This window comes from Brassica napus, chromosome C3, assembly GCF_020379485.1.
Source record: "Brassica napus cultivar Da-Ae chromosome C3, Da-Ae, whole genome shotgun sequence".
Taxonomy (NCBI): Eukaryota; Viridiplantae; Streptophyta; class Magnoliopsida; order Brassicales; family Brassicaceae; genus Brassica; species Brassica napus.
The window spans coordinates 54550028-54570520 of NC_063446.1; the positions used below are offsets into that span (position 1 = coordinate 54550028).

Below are 20493 nucleotides of genomic sequence, written 5' to 3' on the forward strand. Positions count from 1 at the left end.
ATCGAAGGATCGCAGTATTGCAACGACACGGTCTCGGCCATCAAGGCTTACCAGCAAAAAGCCAAATCAAGTGCAAACTGGCCTACGTGGTCTCCTCCCCGAGATGGTCAAAGCAACTCGATAACTTTCACGAAGGACGAAGCCGGCGGAATCGATCAACCTCACTGCGATCCACTCGTCATACGAGATCTGGAAGTCGCGAGAGTCCTCATCGAAACAGGAAGCACAATTAATGTTATCTTCCGTGACACTCTTAAACGGATGAACATCGTACTCGGGGAAGTTACCCCAACGCCAAAACCACTGACGAGTTTTTCTGGCGAAGTATCGATGACTCTCGGATCGATCCAGCTACCAGTCATGGCCAAGGAAATCACAAAAATCGTCAATTTCGCGGTGGTCGATCATCCTGCCATCTACAATGTGATCATGGGAACCCCATGGCTTAACGCCATGAAAGCCGTTCCATCTACATATCACCTGGGCATCAAATTCCCGACCCAGAGCGGGATCACAGCCATCTGAGTTTGTCAAAAACAGTCGCGGCTTTGCTTTCTCAGAGAGCATAAATTAAGACAAATCACGACTACCTCGATGGCAATTCACAAACGCACGAAGTTAGCTCAGCCCTCGGCCAAAAAAACTTCAAAGAAAGACGATTCAACATCGTCTGCTGAAGCGAACGCTTCGGACGTCAAAACTCAGCGCGATTCCGAAGTCAACGCTATGACTCAACCGGAAAACCCGGACAAAAACGTCGACCCTGCCACAGTCACCATGCTTAAAGCGGTCAGCACGGCTACAACCGCCGAGTAAGAACACTCGCGGCATAAAGCAGAACTACGAGATGGCTTGATCCTCGAAAGAGGTACGTAGGCAGCTCGTCGAAAGAAGAGTTCAGCTACCCCCCTCTCTATAAAAGGGGGGGGGGGGGGGAGTGGGTACGTATACTCGTATACTCCCATGTTTTAAAAGATGCATCATTGTAATCGAGCTTTTTAAAACTTTTACTACAATATACACTTTTCGAATTCTTACGCTTCAACTACGCAAAAAGTCTCAGGACACGCTTAAAAATAAAAGTGTCTACAAACATTAGACTCTTGTCAATGGCCTTACCTGGCCCCAATCACAAAGCTTTCATTCTACAGCACCTAAAACATATGTATAATCTTCGAAACAACAGCGAGACGTTGCCAAGTTAAAATCGAAACTATGCAAACAACTGTCCGAACGCGACCATAAAAACTCAACGAATATTTACACCCCGTTCGTCGATTGGCCCCGATGAACACACCAGCCGTCGTAAACAAACGCAACCTGATCATTCTTTTGATCTTCGAACATCCAACACAAGGATAGAAGCGCACTACAAAAAACAATCCAAAATTTTGGTATAGCACTTCCAGTTGGCTTAGAAATTGTCTCTGGAAAGATGCTCGATTCGTGCTATACAAGTCGTATAAGCCGAGAACCTATCGCGGACTTTAAATCGGTACGAATCAGGTAGAAATCACAACAGGAAAATCGATAGCCGACTAGTCACCGCACAAACCTTAAAACCGAGAGTAAACCTATGTCTTGCCTTAAACCCAGCACATTGGTCTCTAACATCTCAAGACATGATATCCAAAAGTGATACGAGATCTAAAACCATGTCTCTCGGATCCATATCTTAACAAACTTCGTAAAAGTAAGTAAGCGACTTTTACGAAAATTCACATCTCAAGCGAACCATCAGATTGAACGTCCCGGTAAAGATAAAATGGCCAAACAGGCCCACACAGAATCTCAATTTAAAGGCCACATTCGGCCACAAATACAAGATAATTGAAAAAACCTCTTCCCTTCAAACGTTCACTTCACTTCTCACAGATCAAAGTTCCCAGACAAGGAAGCTCCGAATACACCCGCAGGACGGTCCCCTCCCTCGTCATCACCAGCAAACTCGGACGTGACCTCCACCGTATCGGGAGAAACCGGGATGGGATCCCAGAATCCCTTAATCCTCCCATCGATCGAAGGAATAAGCGCCTCAGCATGGGCATGGTCCTTCATGCCACCTTTCATGTCCCTCATCTCGTCCACGGAAAAATCTATGTCGCTAAGGTCAATGTCTTTACCCTTCGAGGACCTCGCGTTCGTTTCCTCCGCGGGAACATCGCAAATAGCAGGACCATCGGACTCAGAATCACTATCCGTTCCCACACCCACTTCGAAATCAGGATGCACGAGCCTCAATGCCTTGCGAACTCTCCTCGGTATAAAAGAGGTCCAGAAAAACAGACCGTTCTTGAGGAGATCCCTCATTTCGACCACATCTTCAGAGAAGGGAGGGAGCGGGTTGATGAAGGGACTGTCATTCGGCTTACTCCGGAACAGTGGGATACAACTCTCCTCGACAGATGCAGCTCTTATACGAACGAAAAAGAAGAACTTCTTCCACCAGTTGAAGTTAGAAACAAACCCCTTGATCACCGACATGTAGTTCCGAGGGGTCAACCGGTAATTGTCCGGCTTCGAGACAAGCTGCAACCCAAAGAGCGCTTCAAAGTGGTCAGTGGTAAGGGAGAGACCATGCTAAAAACACAGGATCACTACGCCGATAAGAAGCTAAAGGCTGCTAGGATTCAGCTGGCTTATCGATACCTCGAAACGATCCAACACACAGGCGATGACTTCAGGAATCGGAAACCACAAACGGCAGCGCACTACGAACGACTCGTAGCAAGTAAAATAACCCTCCGGGGGATTATCAACGCTTTCCCCACGTTGAGGAATTCGAAATTCCACCGTGTTTGGAATTCGGTAGAACGACAGGACGGTCGGAAGAAAGTCATTAGTGCTTCTGCTCGGCGCGCCTTTTTCGACCATACGACGGCTCATGACAGGGAACGACTTCTCGACAGGAGGAGTAATCAAACCATATCTCTCTGTCCACCACGCCGCATTTTCGGCTGGATCTATCGAGTGAGCCACAAACTTGGCCTTCGGTATAAGAATCTCGTCATGGGCACCTTCGGACGAGGAACCGCGAGAGGTACCTCTTTTCGAAATCTTCTTTTTGCTAGACATCTTGACAAACTTCAAGAAAACAAGAAGAAGAAAAAAGTGGAGAGGAAGGGAGAAATTTTTCAAACAACTTCTTATAAGAATAAGTAAGTGAAAAATTATGGGAGAAATTACCTTCCTTCATATAGGCATAGGAAGTTACTATTTGCATGCGGACTTTTGGATATAAACTTCGCCCAAGTACAACAATCTTGCCTAACTCGCCGTACCGCACCCTAGAATCTCATCGGAAATCCACGATTCTAACGGGATGGGGGGGCTAACTATTGGGGTCAAAAACGGATACGACGAAGTTGATGTCCAAATCTCCGTAAAAATCAGCGTAAACATTTTTTACGAACGTTATTATTCGTAAAAAGAACCTTTACGAAGAGACTTGCGGTAAAATCTTATTCTAAATCTCCACTACAAGAAAACATAATTTTAACGACGGCGGTATTCTTCGTGATTTCGTCGTAAAAAAGGGTTAACGAGGAATTAGCGGGAGTCCTCTTTTCTTCGTGATTTCGTCGTTACTCGTTCGTCGTAACGCATATTTCCTCGCCAATTTGTTGTAACTTAGTGAGGAAAACGTTTCGTCGTAAAGACGAAGTACCATATTTCGTCGTAAAGACAACGTAAATATTCCACGTAAGAATGTCGCTATATTTCCTCGTAAATACCTTGAAAGTAGTTCCTCGTAAACTACACGTATTTATCTCGAAAGTATTTCCCCGTAAAGTAAATGTAAATACCTCGACAATAATACCTCGTAAAGTACTCGTTCAATCTTCCTCGTCATTTCCTCGTACACTTCCACGCAAATAAGTCGTAAATTAGCTATGAATTTACTTCGTTTTATTATTTTACAGAATTTAAAAATATAATTAAAAAATAATACTTAAAATTATTTAATTTATTAATAAAATTAAAATTTAAAAACAAAATCAATACGAAAATATTTTATATATAAATAAGTTTTGAATTTATAAATACAACAACCGAAAAAAAACTAAGAGTCGTTCATCGCCCGGTAGAATTCATCACTCCTCCTCTCTACATCCGCCTCGACATGTGGGTCGGATGATGACTCGTCTGGAATGGAATTTTGTCCTCGCATGTTCCTCAACAAGGAATCCCATTACGGATTTGTGGCCGCTATAACGTCCAAGAAGCTCTCGACTCCACCCACACGAGCTGTGAACGTAGATCGCGTCGAGTCCAACTCGTTACGCAGATGAGCGGACTCCCTACGCAGCTGAGTGACTTCATCTTCCCGTGTCTGACCATAAGACGATGTCTCTCTCGGAACATCGTTGGCGGAACCAATTCCCAACATACGTCCCTTTTTCTTAGAGACAACCTTAAAAACAAAAAATAAATATTGTTAGAAAAAATTTAAAGTTAAATTAAATGAATAATAAAAAAAATTAAAAATTTTAAAAATTTACCTCCTCGTAAATCTTATCCACTTCAAGTATGCATAAGGCGACGGGTAATCCGTCTGTTTACTGCTGGGTCAGCTGGGTCTGGCGGTCATCAACCTAAGCAACCAAGTCGTTGAAGATTTACTCGGACTTGCCATCTAGAAATTGGCCCGCCTTATTCTTGTGGGTCCTCTCATAAAGTTGCATAAGAGACGAGAGTTGTCTCGTCTCTTTGGCCTAAAAAACATTTAAGAAAGTTAGAATATACACATATATATATATATATATATATATTAAAAAAATGATTAAGTAAAATATTTAACTACCATTTTCAAACGGACACCGGCGTGGAGCTTTTGCCCCGTAGAGTGAAGCATCGACCCGTGGCCGTGCTCATTACCGTGTTACGGGAGGCAGAGCAAGATTGGGCGATTCTAATGGACTCAGGATCCCGCCAATAACGGATGAGGCCATCCCACACATCAGTGGTAAGATCAGCGGATTTGCCTCCTCATATCCCTTCACGATCCAGTCACCCTTCCAGTTGGAGATCGTGTCCAACAAGCGAACTTTCGCCTTCGCGTAAAACGCTTTACTCACCCCCTCATTGACCCCCATGGACCAATGAAATTTTTGCTGTAAAAAAAAATTAAATTAATAATTAGTTTTAAAAAAACTATAAATCATGAAAAAATTGAAGTATATATAATTAATGAATAGTAATTTACAGCAAAATTTTTGAACCACCTCTTTCTGATGTAAATCGGCGTCTTTCTAACCTTTCATCATGTCGGTTACGTCTGATGCAAGACATCCGTCAACCCCAAACCTGAAAAAAACAAATTTAAAGTATAATTTATTTATTAATGTTATAAAAGAATCCTAAAAGAATAAAAATTAAAAATTAATGTAACATACCACAAAGTTCCGTCCGGTCGGTCGGGGTCTATGACTGGTAAACCTTCTCTGCCTAGCTGACTGAGAACGTCCTCGACAGTGTACTGCAAGTAAGGAACACTCGGAGGCACCATCAAATCGGGATGAATCACGGCGGGCATCAGAGGAGCCATCGGATGAGGCACAGGAGGAGGCATCGTCGGAGGAGCCATCGGAGGAGGCACAGGAAGAACCGATGGTGCACTAGAAGAAGGCGACCGAGAGACTCTCTGAAGAAGACGACAGGTCTAAACGACTACCAGGCTCACCGAACATCTGTCTGTAATAGGGAGTAAGTTTGTTCTTTCGAATCGTCTAGAAAAAAAAAATTAATTTTTAAAATTAACATCAACAGTAATTAATAAATCCTATAAATCTAGCTAAATTCCCTACATTAACCACCTAATCAACACTAATTAACATAAAATCAGTAAACCTATCTAAATTCCCTACACTAACCACCTAATCTACCATAAACTAATCAAACTTGAGAGCAAATAGAGAGAGAACGTACCATAGCTACGAAAGAGAGAGGAAGTGGTGAGGAAATGGGAGAGCGCAGTTCGCGTGTTTATATAAGAAATAAGTAATCGTCGTAATTTCCTTGTAAATTTATGAGGAACTAGCGAGGTCCGTGTTTTTCTTTACGAGGAATTAGCGAGGCCCGCGTTTCGTTTCCATGTAACGTCCTCGTTGATTAACGAGGCCCGCATTTTCCTATTACGAGGTCTTTACGACGAATTGTGCTTACGTGGAATTAACGAGGAACTCGCGAGGCCCGTGTTGGTTTTCCTCGTAATGTCCTCATTCGCTTACAAGGAATTAGCGAGGCCCGATTTTTTATTTACGAGGTAGGAGCCGAAGCTAATTGGTCGTAAAACCTTTCGAAATTTCCTATAAATACACACCAGTTTGCTTCTCAAATCAAAGATAAACTCACCGATTTGCTTCGCAAATCAGAGATAGAAAGATTTGAAAAAAAAGAAGGGGAGAAAGATACGGGAACACATGTGGGCAGAGACAAGGCTAGACTTACGTAGGTCTTGCCTTGTTTCTTCCCTTCTATGATTCCGGTATCTTTCTTCTCTTTCTTTTTTTCTCTTTTTTTATTGGTCGTTCATTTACGAGGAAATAGAGAAGCTCGTGTCTTTATATACGAGGAAATAGCGAGGCCCGGGTTTTCCGGTTACGAGGTATTTACGTCGAATTGTGTTTACGTGGAATTAACGAGTTCCGCGTTCATTTCATCGTTATTTCCTCGTTAACTTACGAGGAAATTATGGGAATTATGTTTAAATCCCTAAAATCCAAAACCCCAAACCCCATCTTCCTTATCGTCTACTTCATATAGTCCAAACCTCAAACCCATCTTCCCTTTAACCTCAATCTATTCTTTCCGTTCCAAACCTCAAATTCTAAAACCACAATTCCTTAAATTATAACCTCAATCTCTTATTTCTAATACAAACTCCCATTACCTTCCACAAAGTCAAATTATATAAATAGGTTTTCACGATTATATTCATCAAATCACATGCATTAAGTCTGAAAATCAATCTTATTAAAAACAAATACATGAATCGGATACATCGACATTCTCGTCATCACTGGAAACATCATCATTTTCATTAAACTCGTCTTCAACAGTATCGTCTGTGGCATCGTCGGTAAGATCTTCGTACTCATGATTATGCGGATCAATGAGAAGGATGTCATCAATTTCTTGTTCAGGTTCCTCGACTTCATTTATCTGTTCTTCTTGCGATGGTGGTTCTTCTCCACAAATGATTCGTCCTCGAGATGTAACTTTGATCACGGTTAACCAATTTATTCCCGATTCTCTCCTCCGAGGGTATGGAAGGAAGCTAACTTGGTCTGCTTGTGAAGCTAAGATGAAAGGCTCGAATTTGTTGTACCTGCAAAAATAAAGAAAACGTAGAATTTAATTTATTTTGCTCATGTATGGCAAAAAAATAATTTGTTGTACCTTCGTCCACCATTGACATCAACTACACCGAATTTGTTAAACCGAACACCTCTGTTGACGACAGGGTCGAACCATTAACATTTGAACAGGACGCATTTCAGCTTCAATATCCCTGGGAATTCGACTTCAATATTCTCCGTCAAGATCCCGTAGAAATATGTTTCCCCTTCCACACATATTCCATAGTTACTGGTCGCCCGATGTCTACCATACTCATATGTGTGAAAAGTATAGCCTCGTGTGAAATACATCTGTGATGTGGTGACCTTTACAAGTGGAGATTGAATTACTTCGTGTAACCACTTAGGATAATCTGCATCGTCGTCATAATCAACCTGCAAAAATAAAGAGAACGTTGAAATACAGATCATGTATGAAAAAAAAGTTTGATCGACTGAAAAAATTAAGGGTTTGAGTTAATTGTGGATATACCTGGGAATGTTTCTTCGACTTGAGAAACAAATAGGCTGTAAAATCACATTTTATATTAATTAATCTTGGCAATTATATAATTTAAACTTATAGGTGTTTAGAACTGTCCATATATGTTACCTTTCAAAATAACGCATCAATGGATCCTCGCAATTGAGTAGAATATAGGTGTGTGCACTATGAGCGTCTTCCTCACTCGACCACCAAACCTCTTTTAATTTCCCACCGAGTCGCCCAATCTGGCTAAAAATGTCTGGAACACCAGCGACTGCATATGTTGGCGCGACACCACCATCATCATATCTTCTTAGAGCTCTTTTCCGGGTACGTATTTTTGACGTAAAGTAGTACGATGTGAAGTGAGAAGTTTCTTCCGTCAAACTTCCAGCAATTATAGAACCTTCAACTTTTGCGAGGTTCTTTGCTTTTCCCTCCAAATATTTCTTGGCTCGCCTCATACTGATACATCCATCCGTAATGTACATGTTCACGAAGCAATGTCTCATATGGGAGAGGGACAGCTAGATGCTCCATGACGTCAAAAAATCCCGGAGGAAATATCTTCTCCAAGTTTCACAATAAGATGAGAATGTTCTGTTGAAGCTGTTCCACGACTTCTTCTTTAAGTGTGTGTGTGCTCAGATCCCTGAAAAATGCTCCAATGCCTTGTATAATCCAAAAACAATTAAACATATTATATTAGTCATATATTATTGCAAACTAAACCATTATAAAATACTGCGTTATAATATACTACCTGCAAGTGCTTCATGTACGTTTGTTGGATGTAGCTCCGCAAATGCAAAGGGAAGTAGTCGTTGCATAAAGACATGACAATCATGACTCTTCATCCCGGAGAACTTTTGACCTTTTTGAACACATCTAGAAAGATTTGAAATATACCCATCGGGGAACTTCACTTCTGATGCCACCTAGTTGAACAACACCGACTTTTTTTTCTGAAGACAATCTGAATATCGGAACAGGAACTTGTCCATTGCTTTTTATATGTAACTCACTTCTTGAGGAAATATCCGGCAAGTCAAACCTCGATTTTATGTTATCTTTTGTCTTCCCTGGGACATTCAATATTGTATTCATGATGTTCTCAAAGAAATTCTTCTCTATATGCATCACCTCGAGGTTGTGGCGCAGAAAAAAATCCTTCCAATACGAAAATATACTCTTCTTGTGCCAGTTGTGATGAACACCGTAAGAATCAGGCATATTACGAGGGACATGCTAATTACCACCACAACGAAATGTTTCGTTAGCTCCCTAGTAGTCGATTTGCGCTTCAATTTGTTCTCCAGTTAGATATGGAGGAGGAATGTCTCTCACAACCATTTTGTGCCTAAACAAATTCTTTTTTCTTCGGTACGGATGGCTAATGGGATGAAATCGACGGTGATAATCGAACCAACTTGTCTTCCCACCATTTTTCAGTTGAAACGCATATGTCGTTCCATTACAATATGGACAAGCTAATCTCCCATGTGTAGTCTATCCAGACAACATCCCATAAGCAGGATAGTCACTTATGGTTCACAAAAGCATCGCTCGCATCGTAAAATTCGTCTTCGTTGAGCAGTTATACGTCCTCACCCCTGTTGACCACAAATCCTTCAACTCTTTTATCAGTGGTTGTAGGAAAACATCCATAGACCTTTTTGGATGGTTCGTACCAGGTATTAATATGGTCAAGAATAGCAACTCCTGTTGCATGCACATCTCTGGTGGCAGGTTGTATGGCGTAAGAAAGACTGGCCACAATGAATATTGTCTTCCTGGCATTCCGAATGGACTAAATCCGTTTGTGCATAATCCGAGATACACATTCCGGCTATTGCTAGCGAAATCCGGATGTACTTTGTTCAAATGTTTCCAGGCTCTTGCATCTGATGGATGAGTCATCTCACCATCCGTCTGAGTATGCTCGGCATGCCATCTCATCTTTCCAGCAGTCTGCTCTGATTGGTACAATCTTTTCAATCTGTCTGTAATTGGTAGGTACCACATCCTTTGGTACGGTACCCTATTACGTCCCCGTCCTTGCGGCTTGAATCATGGCTTCTTGCAGAATCGACATTCTTCTAACTTCTCATCATCTCTCCAGTAGATCATGCAGTTGTCGATGCAAACATCTATCATCTCCTAAGGCAACCCAAGACTATAAACCAATTTCTGAATCTCATAATAAGAATCAGCAGACAAATTGTCTTCCGGCAAATACTCTTTAAACAAGTCTACCCATTCATTCATGCAACTTTCAGGTAGATTGTGATCAGTTTTAATATTCATCATTCTAGCAGCCAACGACAATTTAGAGAGACCTTCTCTACAACCGCTGTAAAGTGGCTGATTCGCCGCATTTAACATTTCATAAAACTTTTTTGCATCTATATTAGGTTCTTCATCTTCATCATGAGCTACGAATGCATCAGCTACCATATCATGAACCCTATCATATTATACCATCTGCTCTTCCTGATGGTAACTATGTTCATTATGCAAATGATGATCAACCGGTTCTTTCTGAAAATTGCTATTACTACTACTAGCTTCATTCTGATCATAATTATAACCTTCTCCATGTTGAAATCAAATATAGTAATTTGGCGTAAAACTTCTATTTATTAAATGCTTCCAAATATTTTCACCATTTGTCAATTTCGAATTGTTGCATTTCCGACAAGGACATAACATCTTACCACTTACTTGGGGAGCGGTGTGGAATCTGCTTGATGCATAAATGTCTCCAGCCCCGCAAGATATTCTTTCGTCACTCTCGCGTTAGCATCTCTATGCATATACATCCACCTCCGCAACTCAAAAATTTTCCCGGTGCCTGACATTTTTTTTCTTTCACGTTTTTTTTTCTTGTTGGTGTGTTTAAAATGATGTTCAAATTTCCATATTTATAAGAAATTTTTGAATCTGGTAGTTGTTATTTTCCTACGAATTTACGACAAAATCTAGTTAGGTGCCCGAAAAAAACGTGTTACAACTACAAAGTTGGTGGATTCAAAATTTCCTCGCTAGGTAGACGTAAAATATTTTCTCGTAAAGTACACGCTACATTTACATCAAGTTTACGAGGAAATCGTAATTCCTCGCAAAGGCTACGTGATATTACATCTACTTAACGAGGAAAAGTAATCGTCGTTATTTTACGAGGAAATAATGCTGATTTTATTTTTCCTCGTAAGTTCCTCGTAAAGTCGACGTAAATTTACGAGGATTACTTTTCCTCGTTAAATTTCCTCGCTAAACTTGTAATTTCTTGTAGTGCTCAATCGAACCACTAAGTACCAAATGTCTGAAACAACTGACATGTATCCAAATCGGCCACGCACAAGCCAAAACTCGGTTGCTACGTAGCGACCAAGCACACACACGGCTCGGTCACTACGTAGTGACCGAGCACGCACATGGCTCGGTCGCTACGTAACGACTGGGTACGGACACGGCTCCGTCGCTACGTAGCGATCGAGCTCGGTCGCTACAAAGCGACCGGTAGTGACCGAGCTCTCGCCAAGCCGGGTCACTACGTAGCGACCGAACACGCACACGGCTCGGTCGCTACGTAGCGATCGAGCACGTACACGGATTGGTCGTTACGCAGCGACCGAGCTCTCCCAAAACGTCGATACAACATGAATCCATGCATTTTTGTCTACTCTTCAATGCTATCTGTCGTGAGTCATGGCTAAACTGTTCTTTGTTTATCGTCACTCGAAGTCATCAGTCAAACTTTACGATAAAAACCGCAGGAAATTCATTTTTATCAAAGAAACCGTGATAAACGTTCTGAGTCAAAGAACGGTCCAAAGAGACCTAAAACGCAGCTCAAAGCCCACTTACGATTTCTTAACCAAAAACCCATAAGTCTTATGACGGTTTATGCTTGGTTCATAAGGCAAGATAAATGTCAAGTTTCCGCGGATAAATGTAAAGTTTCCGAAGATAATCACGAAGATCGGAAAAAACAGAATATCTCCATTTTTGAGCTATGACGGCTTAAGGGTAGAAAGGGAAAGGCGCAAACCGACCTAAGAGCAAGTATATAAGGAGTCCTAGGCGAGAGGCAGAAAAAGATACGCATTACACAGCACACTCAGCATTTAGAGCAATTTAGGCAATTTTCCGTTTTTGTTATTCGAGCTGCGACTCAATTAGGTTTTGCAGCTTTAGGGATTTAGAACTAGGAATCTCGTCGCTAGCTCTCGTAGCCCAGGCTCTTACCTTGTTGTAACGCTCAAACACGAATTCGGAATAAGATCAACTTTGTTCTCTTTTCGATTTCTTATCTTTTATCATCTTTATTTCGTGTTCTGATTGATTGGCGTGTGGTATTAGCAGATATCCGGGACCTCTGGATAATTAGGGTTCTCCTACTTTCCTTATTTAAACGGAAATCGACAGTGTGAATTTTGGTTCCCACAATGTGCATGTTCTTCTTTCCAAATCAACATGACAATCATATATGTCTCCTTTCACAAGCGATCTGAAGTTGTCAAACTTGTAAACCTGGAATCCTTTTGCCTTCACAATTCTCCTATCAATCTTTCTCTCCACCTTAGCGGTTAAAGGATCAAGATGCTTTGAGCTTAACAAGCGACGCTCATAGAACCATCGAATCAACAGTTCTCTTATACTATCAAGCAAAGGAATAACCGGATATTCTCTAGGTATTCTAAGAACTAAATTGATCGACTCTGCAGGGTTCGTGGTCCTAATGTCATACCTGGAGTCATGGAAGAGAGAATGAGCCCATTTGCGCACAGCAGCCTCCCGTAAATATCTTCCAAGCTCAGGACTCCTATCAAAAATTTCGGTCATACGTTTTTGAAATTCAGTGTATCTATATGCCCGTGAAGCCTTTTCCACCAAGGCAGTCAACCCTTTTGTCTTGAAAAATGCAACCACATTGGTCAACAAGTGATGAATGCAAATTCCATGTGCTGATTGAGGGTAGACAGTCCCAATCGCTTTAGAAATAGACACATTTCTATCTGAGACAAAAGCTAGGTCTTGACAATCAATAATAACCACTTTCAACTATCTGAAGAACCACCCCCATGAATCGTCATTCTCTGAATCAACAACCCCAAATGCAATCGGATACAAATTAGAGTTGTCATCTACAACAGTAGCAACAAGCAGAACTCCTTTGTATTTATTTTTCAGAAAAGTTCCATCAACAACAATCACCCTTCGCATTGCATTGTAAAATCCTCTAACTGATTGCCCAAATGACATAAATAGATACATGAATCTTTCTTTCTCATTAGTTTCATAGTGAGTATGCGTACCAGGATTAGCTTCTTTAATCATATGCAAATATGCTAGTATTTTAGCATAACTGCGATTTGGTATACCTCTAGCATCAGCAATAGCAAACTCACGAGATTCCCAAACGTGCCAATAAGTAATCTCACAACTAAGCTCCAATCTCATAAATTGAATGATGTCATTTGCTTTTGGGCCATCGTTTGCATCATCAAATCGATGTTGTATTAGAGTCCCAATTGTTCTTGCCGATGTTGTTTTTCCGAATTTCCTTTTCTTTGAAGGAGCACATGAATGTCTTCCCTCGCTCTGGCTGATAATGAAATATGTAGACCCATCTATACCTTCTGCACGCACAGCCCAGTTGCACATTGCATCCTTACATCAAATATACCACAATTTTCTCGTGGATTTGAAAATAGTGTAATCAAAATTATTCTTCATCGCTAAAATTTCCATTGTTGCCTTCAGAACCCTTTACTTCTGAAAATTTGATCCTTCTTCACGAAATCTCCTCTCCACGCTTGGCCATCCTTTTCACTGTCTCCATTGTTTTGACAATCTCCAATGATTTCACTCCTTAAAGCAGCATCACCGTAACCATCCGCAGCGACATGATCCTTCCTTCTAACACAAGACTCTTTTGACGGCTTCACAAACTCTGCTCGATTTATCTCAGGAACTTCTTCATCCTCAACATTACTTGAATCACAAGGCTCCTTATTCAAATCGATATTGACTCGTTCCTTTTGATTTACACCAGAAACAGGGAACATGACATACAAGGTAGTAGACGAATCCCTCTTTGCATAGCCCACAAAATTAGATGCTTGCCGATCATTGGTGATAATAATTGGAGAATTCCCTCTTTGATTCAACAACGAATAACTGAGCTCGGCATTAACGGCATTATGGTCCACCCCATAATCCTCACACACCATGTCTTGAGCTGCTTCAACGTAGTAGTAGTTTCTAATGTTACCATTCGACCACGCCTTTCTTTGTCAACCACGAAACTCCACTCATCACTACAACTAGACATCCATTCACCAGATTTAACATAGATTAGAAGCGTGTTGTATTGATAGAGAAAAGAGATGATTATGTTGATGAAGAAGAGAGAAACACAAACAACGAAGAGAAAAAATCGTGGGAGAAGGAGAAAAACGTGGGGAAAAATATTCTATGAGATATTTAGGGAAGATTTAGTTTAGATTTAGGAAACGTCTTTAACCGAATATGGAAGTTTCCATATTTTCCGGATTTCCCGTAGAATATATATTCTAGCTAACTCAAAACACAGTAGAGTAGATGTGAAATATATTCATCCTTAAGCGCCACATAAGGTAAAAACAGAACATGTTATGTCACAAAATGTAGATAAGGTATATCACTGCGTTGTGGCTATATATCGTTATCAAGCTGTAGGTATACTGAAGACATCTTTCTAGAATATATAAGAAATGCTAGTTTACGTTGTATACCCAAGATATATCTATGTATAAAACGTAGTATCCAATTTCTAGACTAAGTAGATGACCATAATGAGTATTCTAACTATAGCTAGAATATAAAATAAAATATGATTCTACTTTAAAAAAAAACTTTTAAACATATATATTATCCCAATAGTTTTTATATTTTTTAACATTTATAAAATTTAGTTTACTATTTTTCCATAAAAGAAGTGTAAAATATGTCTAGAAATGTCTAAAATATGAGAAGTCCTATTGTAAATAAAAGTTAATAGTTCAAAATGTGTCATTTTTCCAATTTTCCCTTAATTTAACCTCGCCCGACTATTAATTATGGGATTAGAATACATATAAATGGAATAAGCATATAAATATTTATTAGATTTCTGATACGGAAACTGAATGTGTTACCAATCTGAAATTAAACTACATTTTGTTACGGTCGGACCAAACAATCTTCAGTGTAAAACATCATATTTATAGAACAATCGCTATGAACACGTTTCTGATTATCTCACATTAGTTTTCTCTTAACAGCTACAAAAAGGAAGACGTTAGTGCAGCGATAAGAGGAGAAGCTGCTAATTCCCTGGACTCTGTAGACGTGTTTCTCTGAAAACAGAAGTGCCACCAGAACCAGCTGGTGAAGGTGATGAAGCTATGTAGTTTGTTCCTGACGCAGACACAGTGCCTCCTCCCGCAGCAGCACTTGGATTCCCCGGTTGAGTTGGACCCACGCGTGGGCTCCATCGAGAAGGATGCGGAGCCTGAGAACACAGCAACAACATTCAATTCCAAAATGCAAAACTACTCTACGACTAGGGCTTGAGCAAGAAGTAACTTTTGAATGTATACCATATTGTGCTGTGAAAAGGCGGCTGCTCTTCTGAGCGGAGATTCAGATGATGAAGAAGCACCGCATAGTCGAAGAACACTGGGAGTTTGAGCATTATTATGATTCCCTGCATCATTCGTCTCTCCGCCTTCCATGTGAGCAGCAGCATTACCTCCAGAGTCATTAGAGACATCTACATGGAGTGGAAGAGAAGGACGAGACGCTGTTGTTCCTGGTTGTTGCGTGATGCTGCTGCGCCTTTTCAATTCTTCCTCAGCATTCAGAATCTGTGAACATCCGTCAATTTTGACATGAATAATAACGATAAACAGCATGTGTATTGACATAGCAGAAAGAAAGTGCACTGACCAGCTTAAGAACTTGGACGAGATTGTGTTTCTTTGCATTCAACACTTGTAATCTCTCCTCCACTTGTTTCTCTTCTTTCTCTATTTCGCTTGGTACTACTTCTTCAGCTGTTTCCTTTGCCTGGCAAAAAAAAAAAAAAAAAGACTAAACACGATAAGGAACAAAACTAAAGAAAGCTAAACACTTTACGAGCTCATGAAAGCCAAACTGGTAACTCTGTTGCGACTGATGGTTTCATATATCCAAAACATCCATTAATGCGCACATCAAAGTACGTTTCATCAAAGCAGCCACTTACATTGATGAATTCACTTAAAATTAGCAACCTTTCCTAATCCCCTATGTACTTCATCGAATCACTAACACTTGAACTCAAAATCTATTGGAATGTCTTAAAGAAACATACCTCTGCCTTATCATTCGCGACTCCCTCATTATTCGATAGCAATTCCATCACTCGATCTCCACCTCCTGCTCGAGCTCCTTCAATTCTGCCATTCTCCTCTTCCCTAACCTGATTCCCATTAACCTCCTCTCTCTTCACCTCAACAAGCTTCTGTTTCCCCGACGGACCGGGCCGTTCAGATGGAATCGCATCCTTCCGATCCGTAGCCAGCTCAGACTTGACGTTATGGCTCGGGTTAGGGTTAGAGTTAGGGTTAGAATTAGAATTAGGGGAGAGACGAGAAAGAGCTCGTTTGCGGCGGTGAAGGAGAGATTTGAAGTCCTTGAAAGAGAGGTTCCGATCCGGCATAGTCCACCGGCGAGGCACCTCGGGAACTTTGTGAAGGTTGCCTCTGTACATGGATATCGTCACCATCTTTTCTGGGTTCCGTCGTCGAATTCGCCGTTTCGTTCTGCTACCGTGATCCTATGACGAAGGGATTTCGAGTTGCGTGATGTTTTGCTTTGGGAGATGAGAAACGTGCGCCGTTTCAGTACACGAAATTTCTATGATTGTATTTAAGCCGATGGGAAAGCCCACACATGTATGTTTAACGCCCATTTACTATCCAATTTTATTATTACTAGATGGTATGTCCTCGCTACTCCCGGAAAATGTTTTAGTTTGAATGCGTTTGAATTGAGGGCTTCTTTGTAAATCATGTCTAGAAGCCGAAGTTATTATTATTGTTATTAAAAGCAAATACTAAGGTCTTAAGAAGAAAAGTATAAATCATAGACAATGTGGTGGACTTTTGAAGAAGCGGCCTTGTAGATGTGATGGTCTTCTTGAATGGGGGCCTGAAAATTTTGTAAAGTAAATAAGGAATCCAAACCTACTAAAATGAGTCTTTATATTATTTATAGTATAATAAGACTTACCTTGAAGTAGTTATATAACAATCACCAGGTGAAGGTCTACCTCTCATTTATCACTGTTGACCGCTATAACGCTGAATAGCAGATAAAAATGAACTTTTAGATAAGTAGTCACTGAAAATATTTGGAATGAGGTTTTAAAGTTGGAATTTTACTTACTTTCATGGGAACGAAGACAGTTAAAGATCTCTTTGTAAACTATGTTCTTCACTTTTTGTGGATGCTAATCTCTCGCTTTAATGATTTTTAGTCCTGATTTGCTTGTTACACGTGGGAGAGTCACATAAAGTTGCCCATGTGTGAACACTGGTTTAGGCAGATATAAGAGAACCTCCTTTAAACTTTGTCCTTGACTTTTGTTGATTGTCATTGCGTAACACAATCTGATAGGAAATTGCTTACGACGTAAGGTGAACGGTAACTTTGTTTCCTCATGCAGGAGAACAATCTTTGGGATCAAAACTTCGTGTCCAACGTGTGAGCCAGTGACTATGTCTGCCTTAAGCACTCGTTCGCCTACGTAGGTTAGGATCATACGGGTACCGTTGCATAATCCTTTTTTCTGATTTATGTTTCACAGAAGCATAACTGGGGCCCCAACTTTTAGAGTGAGTTTATGAGAAGGCAATCCTGAGTATTCCAGAGAATTGAGATACTCAATCGCATATAAGGCATCATTTTGATCAGATTGAGTATCTGAAATCTCAAAACTATCGCAGCTGAAGTAATCTCTTGATTCTCCGTCTGTGTTAGAGATTGTGTATGCATTGATTTCATCAACTGTTTCATTGCGGGGAGTGAGGATAGCTCTATCGGTGTAAGAGCTTTGAGAGATCTTTATTTTGTTGATGTCTCCATATGCGGCCTCAACAACTTGTTTTAAAGGGTCATCTATCGTCTGTTGAACCAATGAGTCGTCGACAGTTATCATTTGCTCATGGTAACCATCATCTTCATCTTCTGCTGATGATTGTGGTTGACCTTCCCCGACTTTAAGCAGCCACTCTGAGAACTCCTTCTCGTCCTGATTGACTCGCATATTTATTTTTAAAGAGAACTTGTGGCATCTATCCCAAAGATAGGAATGACTTATTGAAGCTAAGACAGTATCAGCCCTACTTCCTTGTGGAATTACTGGTAAAATCTGTCTAAAATCACCACCCAACAAAACTATTTTTCCACCAAAAGTCATATCCTTTGCACGAGAATTTTTCTTGGACATTATATCCTTCAACGTCTTGTCTAATGCTTCAAAAGCATGCTTATGAGTCATAGGTGCCTCATCCCAAATTATGAGATCCGTTTTCTCGATTAGCTCAGCTAGCATTGTACCTGGTTTGATGTTGCATAGCTTGTCTTCAGAAAGCTTCAAAGGAATATTAAAGCGGGAATGAGCTGTTCTTCCGTTAGGTAGGAGAAATGCGGCTATCCCTGAAGACGCAACCGGTAGAACGATTTGTTTTCTAGAGCGTAGTCTGGATATAATGGTTTGGTATAGGAATGTTTTTTCTGTGCCCCCTGCGCCATAAACGAAGAATAGTTTTCCGTCCTTTTTCTCAACGGAGTCTAAGACTGATTTGTAAATCGCACGCTGATCAGCATTAAGAAGGGTGTACTGTGTGTCATGTCTCAAAGTTTCCTCTGCAACATCATAATCCATTTCTTGGGTCCACAAACTGTTCCCCAATTCTTTTAGCAAAACAGGTTGGATCTTAGGCATACCTTTAATATCACTTATCGAGCGGTCATGCATCCGCATCAACTTTTCCACTTCGATTAAAGTGTATTTCTCAAGGGTCTCATCGTCCAGTTCTAGATTTGAGTGACCTAAAAATCTTTGTCTCTTGCGGAGTATGTCATCACTCATTGATTTCCATGATTGTTCCCATAATATTTTAGGGCTCACAACAAAGCAATGGTTCAGGAATGTGACAAACATATCACGGATTTGGAATGGGATAGCCGTTCTAGAAGCCTCTATCATACTCTCGATCCATTCGACATCGTTGTCCAAATAGCCTCGTGCGTAGCAAACCGATTTGAAATCAGGGTATTTAACATCGTTAAACGTTTTGAGCTCATCATAACTTCTAGGACCCTTGATCTTATTTATGAGAATTCTTAAGTAGTAACGATCACCTGCCGATGGGTGAACAACTACGATTCTCCCAATGGCTTTTCCTTTCTTACGTTCAGACCAGACTTTGGTATTGTTGTTCCATACAAAATATTCCGGAATTTGCACGTAAGTTAATGTCCGTGCAAAAGCTGACCTTCTGCATATGACCATCCACTCAGTGAACATTGTCTTCTCAATATCTGGCTTGCGGACTACGCGCCCGAGGTTATCAGTATCCTTAATAGTGATGTTATGTTCACCTTTTAAGTGAATGATAAGCTTCTCAACTGATGGCTTTCTTTTGTGTATATGGAATGCAAACGTCCGCCACATACCCTCACAAGCTGATAACTACCGCGCATCAATGAACTCTTGGATCTCATTTTGTTGCTTGATTACTCTCTCCTTTGGCTCGCTAGAGGATGCTAAGCTAGATGTAGATCCCGTATTCCCATGCTCAATCACTGCGGAAGCTCTGTCAACACCCTTGGTTATGTACTTGAATAAGTACTTCACAGCACTTGTTCGATTACACCATTCAACATTAATATGAGCTTCGTACTTCTTCAAGAGCTTCAAGTTATGAGGTACAACAAAATTGTTGTTTAAGATTTGTCCATCCTTCAGTACAGACGCATTCTCGTTTTGCCGCCGACGATACAATACATACCCTGATTTATCAATTGAAGTATTGTCATTATACGGCCGAGGAAACTTTTTTGTGCACACATTATTATCCATACATGGTGACTTCGGATTAATAACACCACATGGACCATGAATCATGTGTTTTGGTACTAAATTGTAACCTTCAGGGTCTTCTTCCTTGTTTGGAAGCTCAGCTGAAATATCTCATCTACTTCCTCTGCACTTGGTGTTCTAGAAGAGTTTCCAAACCACAATAGTATATGTGCATGAGGGAGTCCTCTTTTCTGAAACTCTATCCTGTGGAGAGCAGCCGTGTATGGCTTGAAGTAAGTTCCTTTTTTGAAATCCTTGAGGAGCTGGTCTAACTTCATCTTAAAGACTCGACACTCAATGTCTGGTCTATCATTGGGAGAGTCTCCACCATACTTCATAAGATGCTCTTTAATCTCTCTCCAGTTGCGATTGGCCGTCATTGTGATAAACAAATCTGGATTCCTATATTCTCTGCAAATAGCCATCGCATCATGATATTTTTTAACTAAGTATCGGGGCCCACCGGTGAAACTTGGGGGCAGTATGAACCTCTGTCCAATAATTTT

General features: G+C 40.6%; 1 protein-coding gene and 1 pseudogene across 1 annotated transcript; both read right to left on the bottom strand.

Annotated features, from left to right (window-relative positions):
* Positions 1–14955: 14955 nt before the first annotated feature.
* Positions 14956–16947, bottom strand: LOC106347592. Its single transcript, XM_013787162.3, has 4 exons — positions 16211–16947; positions 15805–15924; positions 15456–15722; positions 14956–15367 (listed from the first exon to the last, which is right to left on the bottom strand). The coding sequence occupies exons 1-4, from the start codon at positions 16622–16624 to the stop codon at positions 15182–15184; spliced, it is 987 nt and encodes a 328-aa protein (XP_013642616.2). The 5' UTR covers positions 16625–16947; the 3' UTR covers positions 14956–15181.
* Positions 16948–17147: 200 nt separating this feature from the next.
* Positions 17148–19579, bottom strand: LOC106350205 (annotated as a pseudogene).
* Positions 19580–20493: the final 914 nt, after the last annotated feature.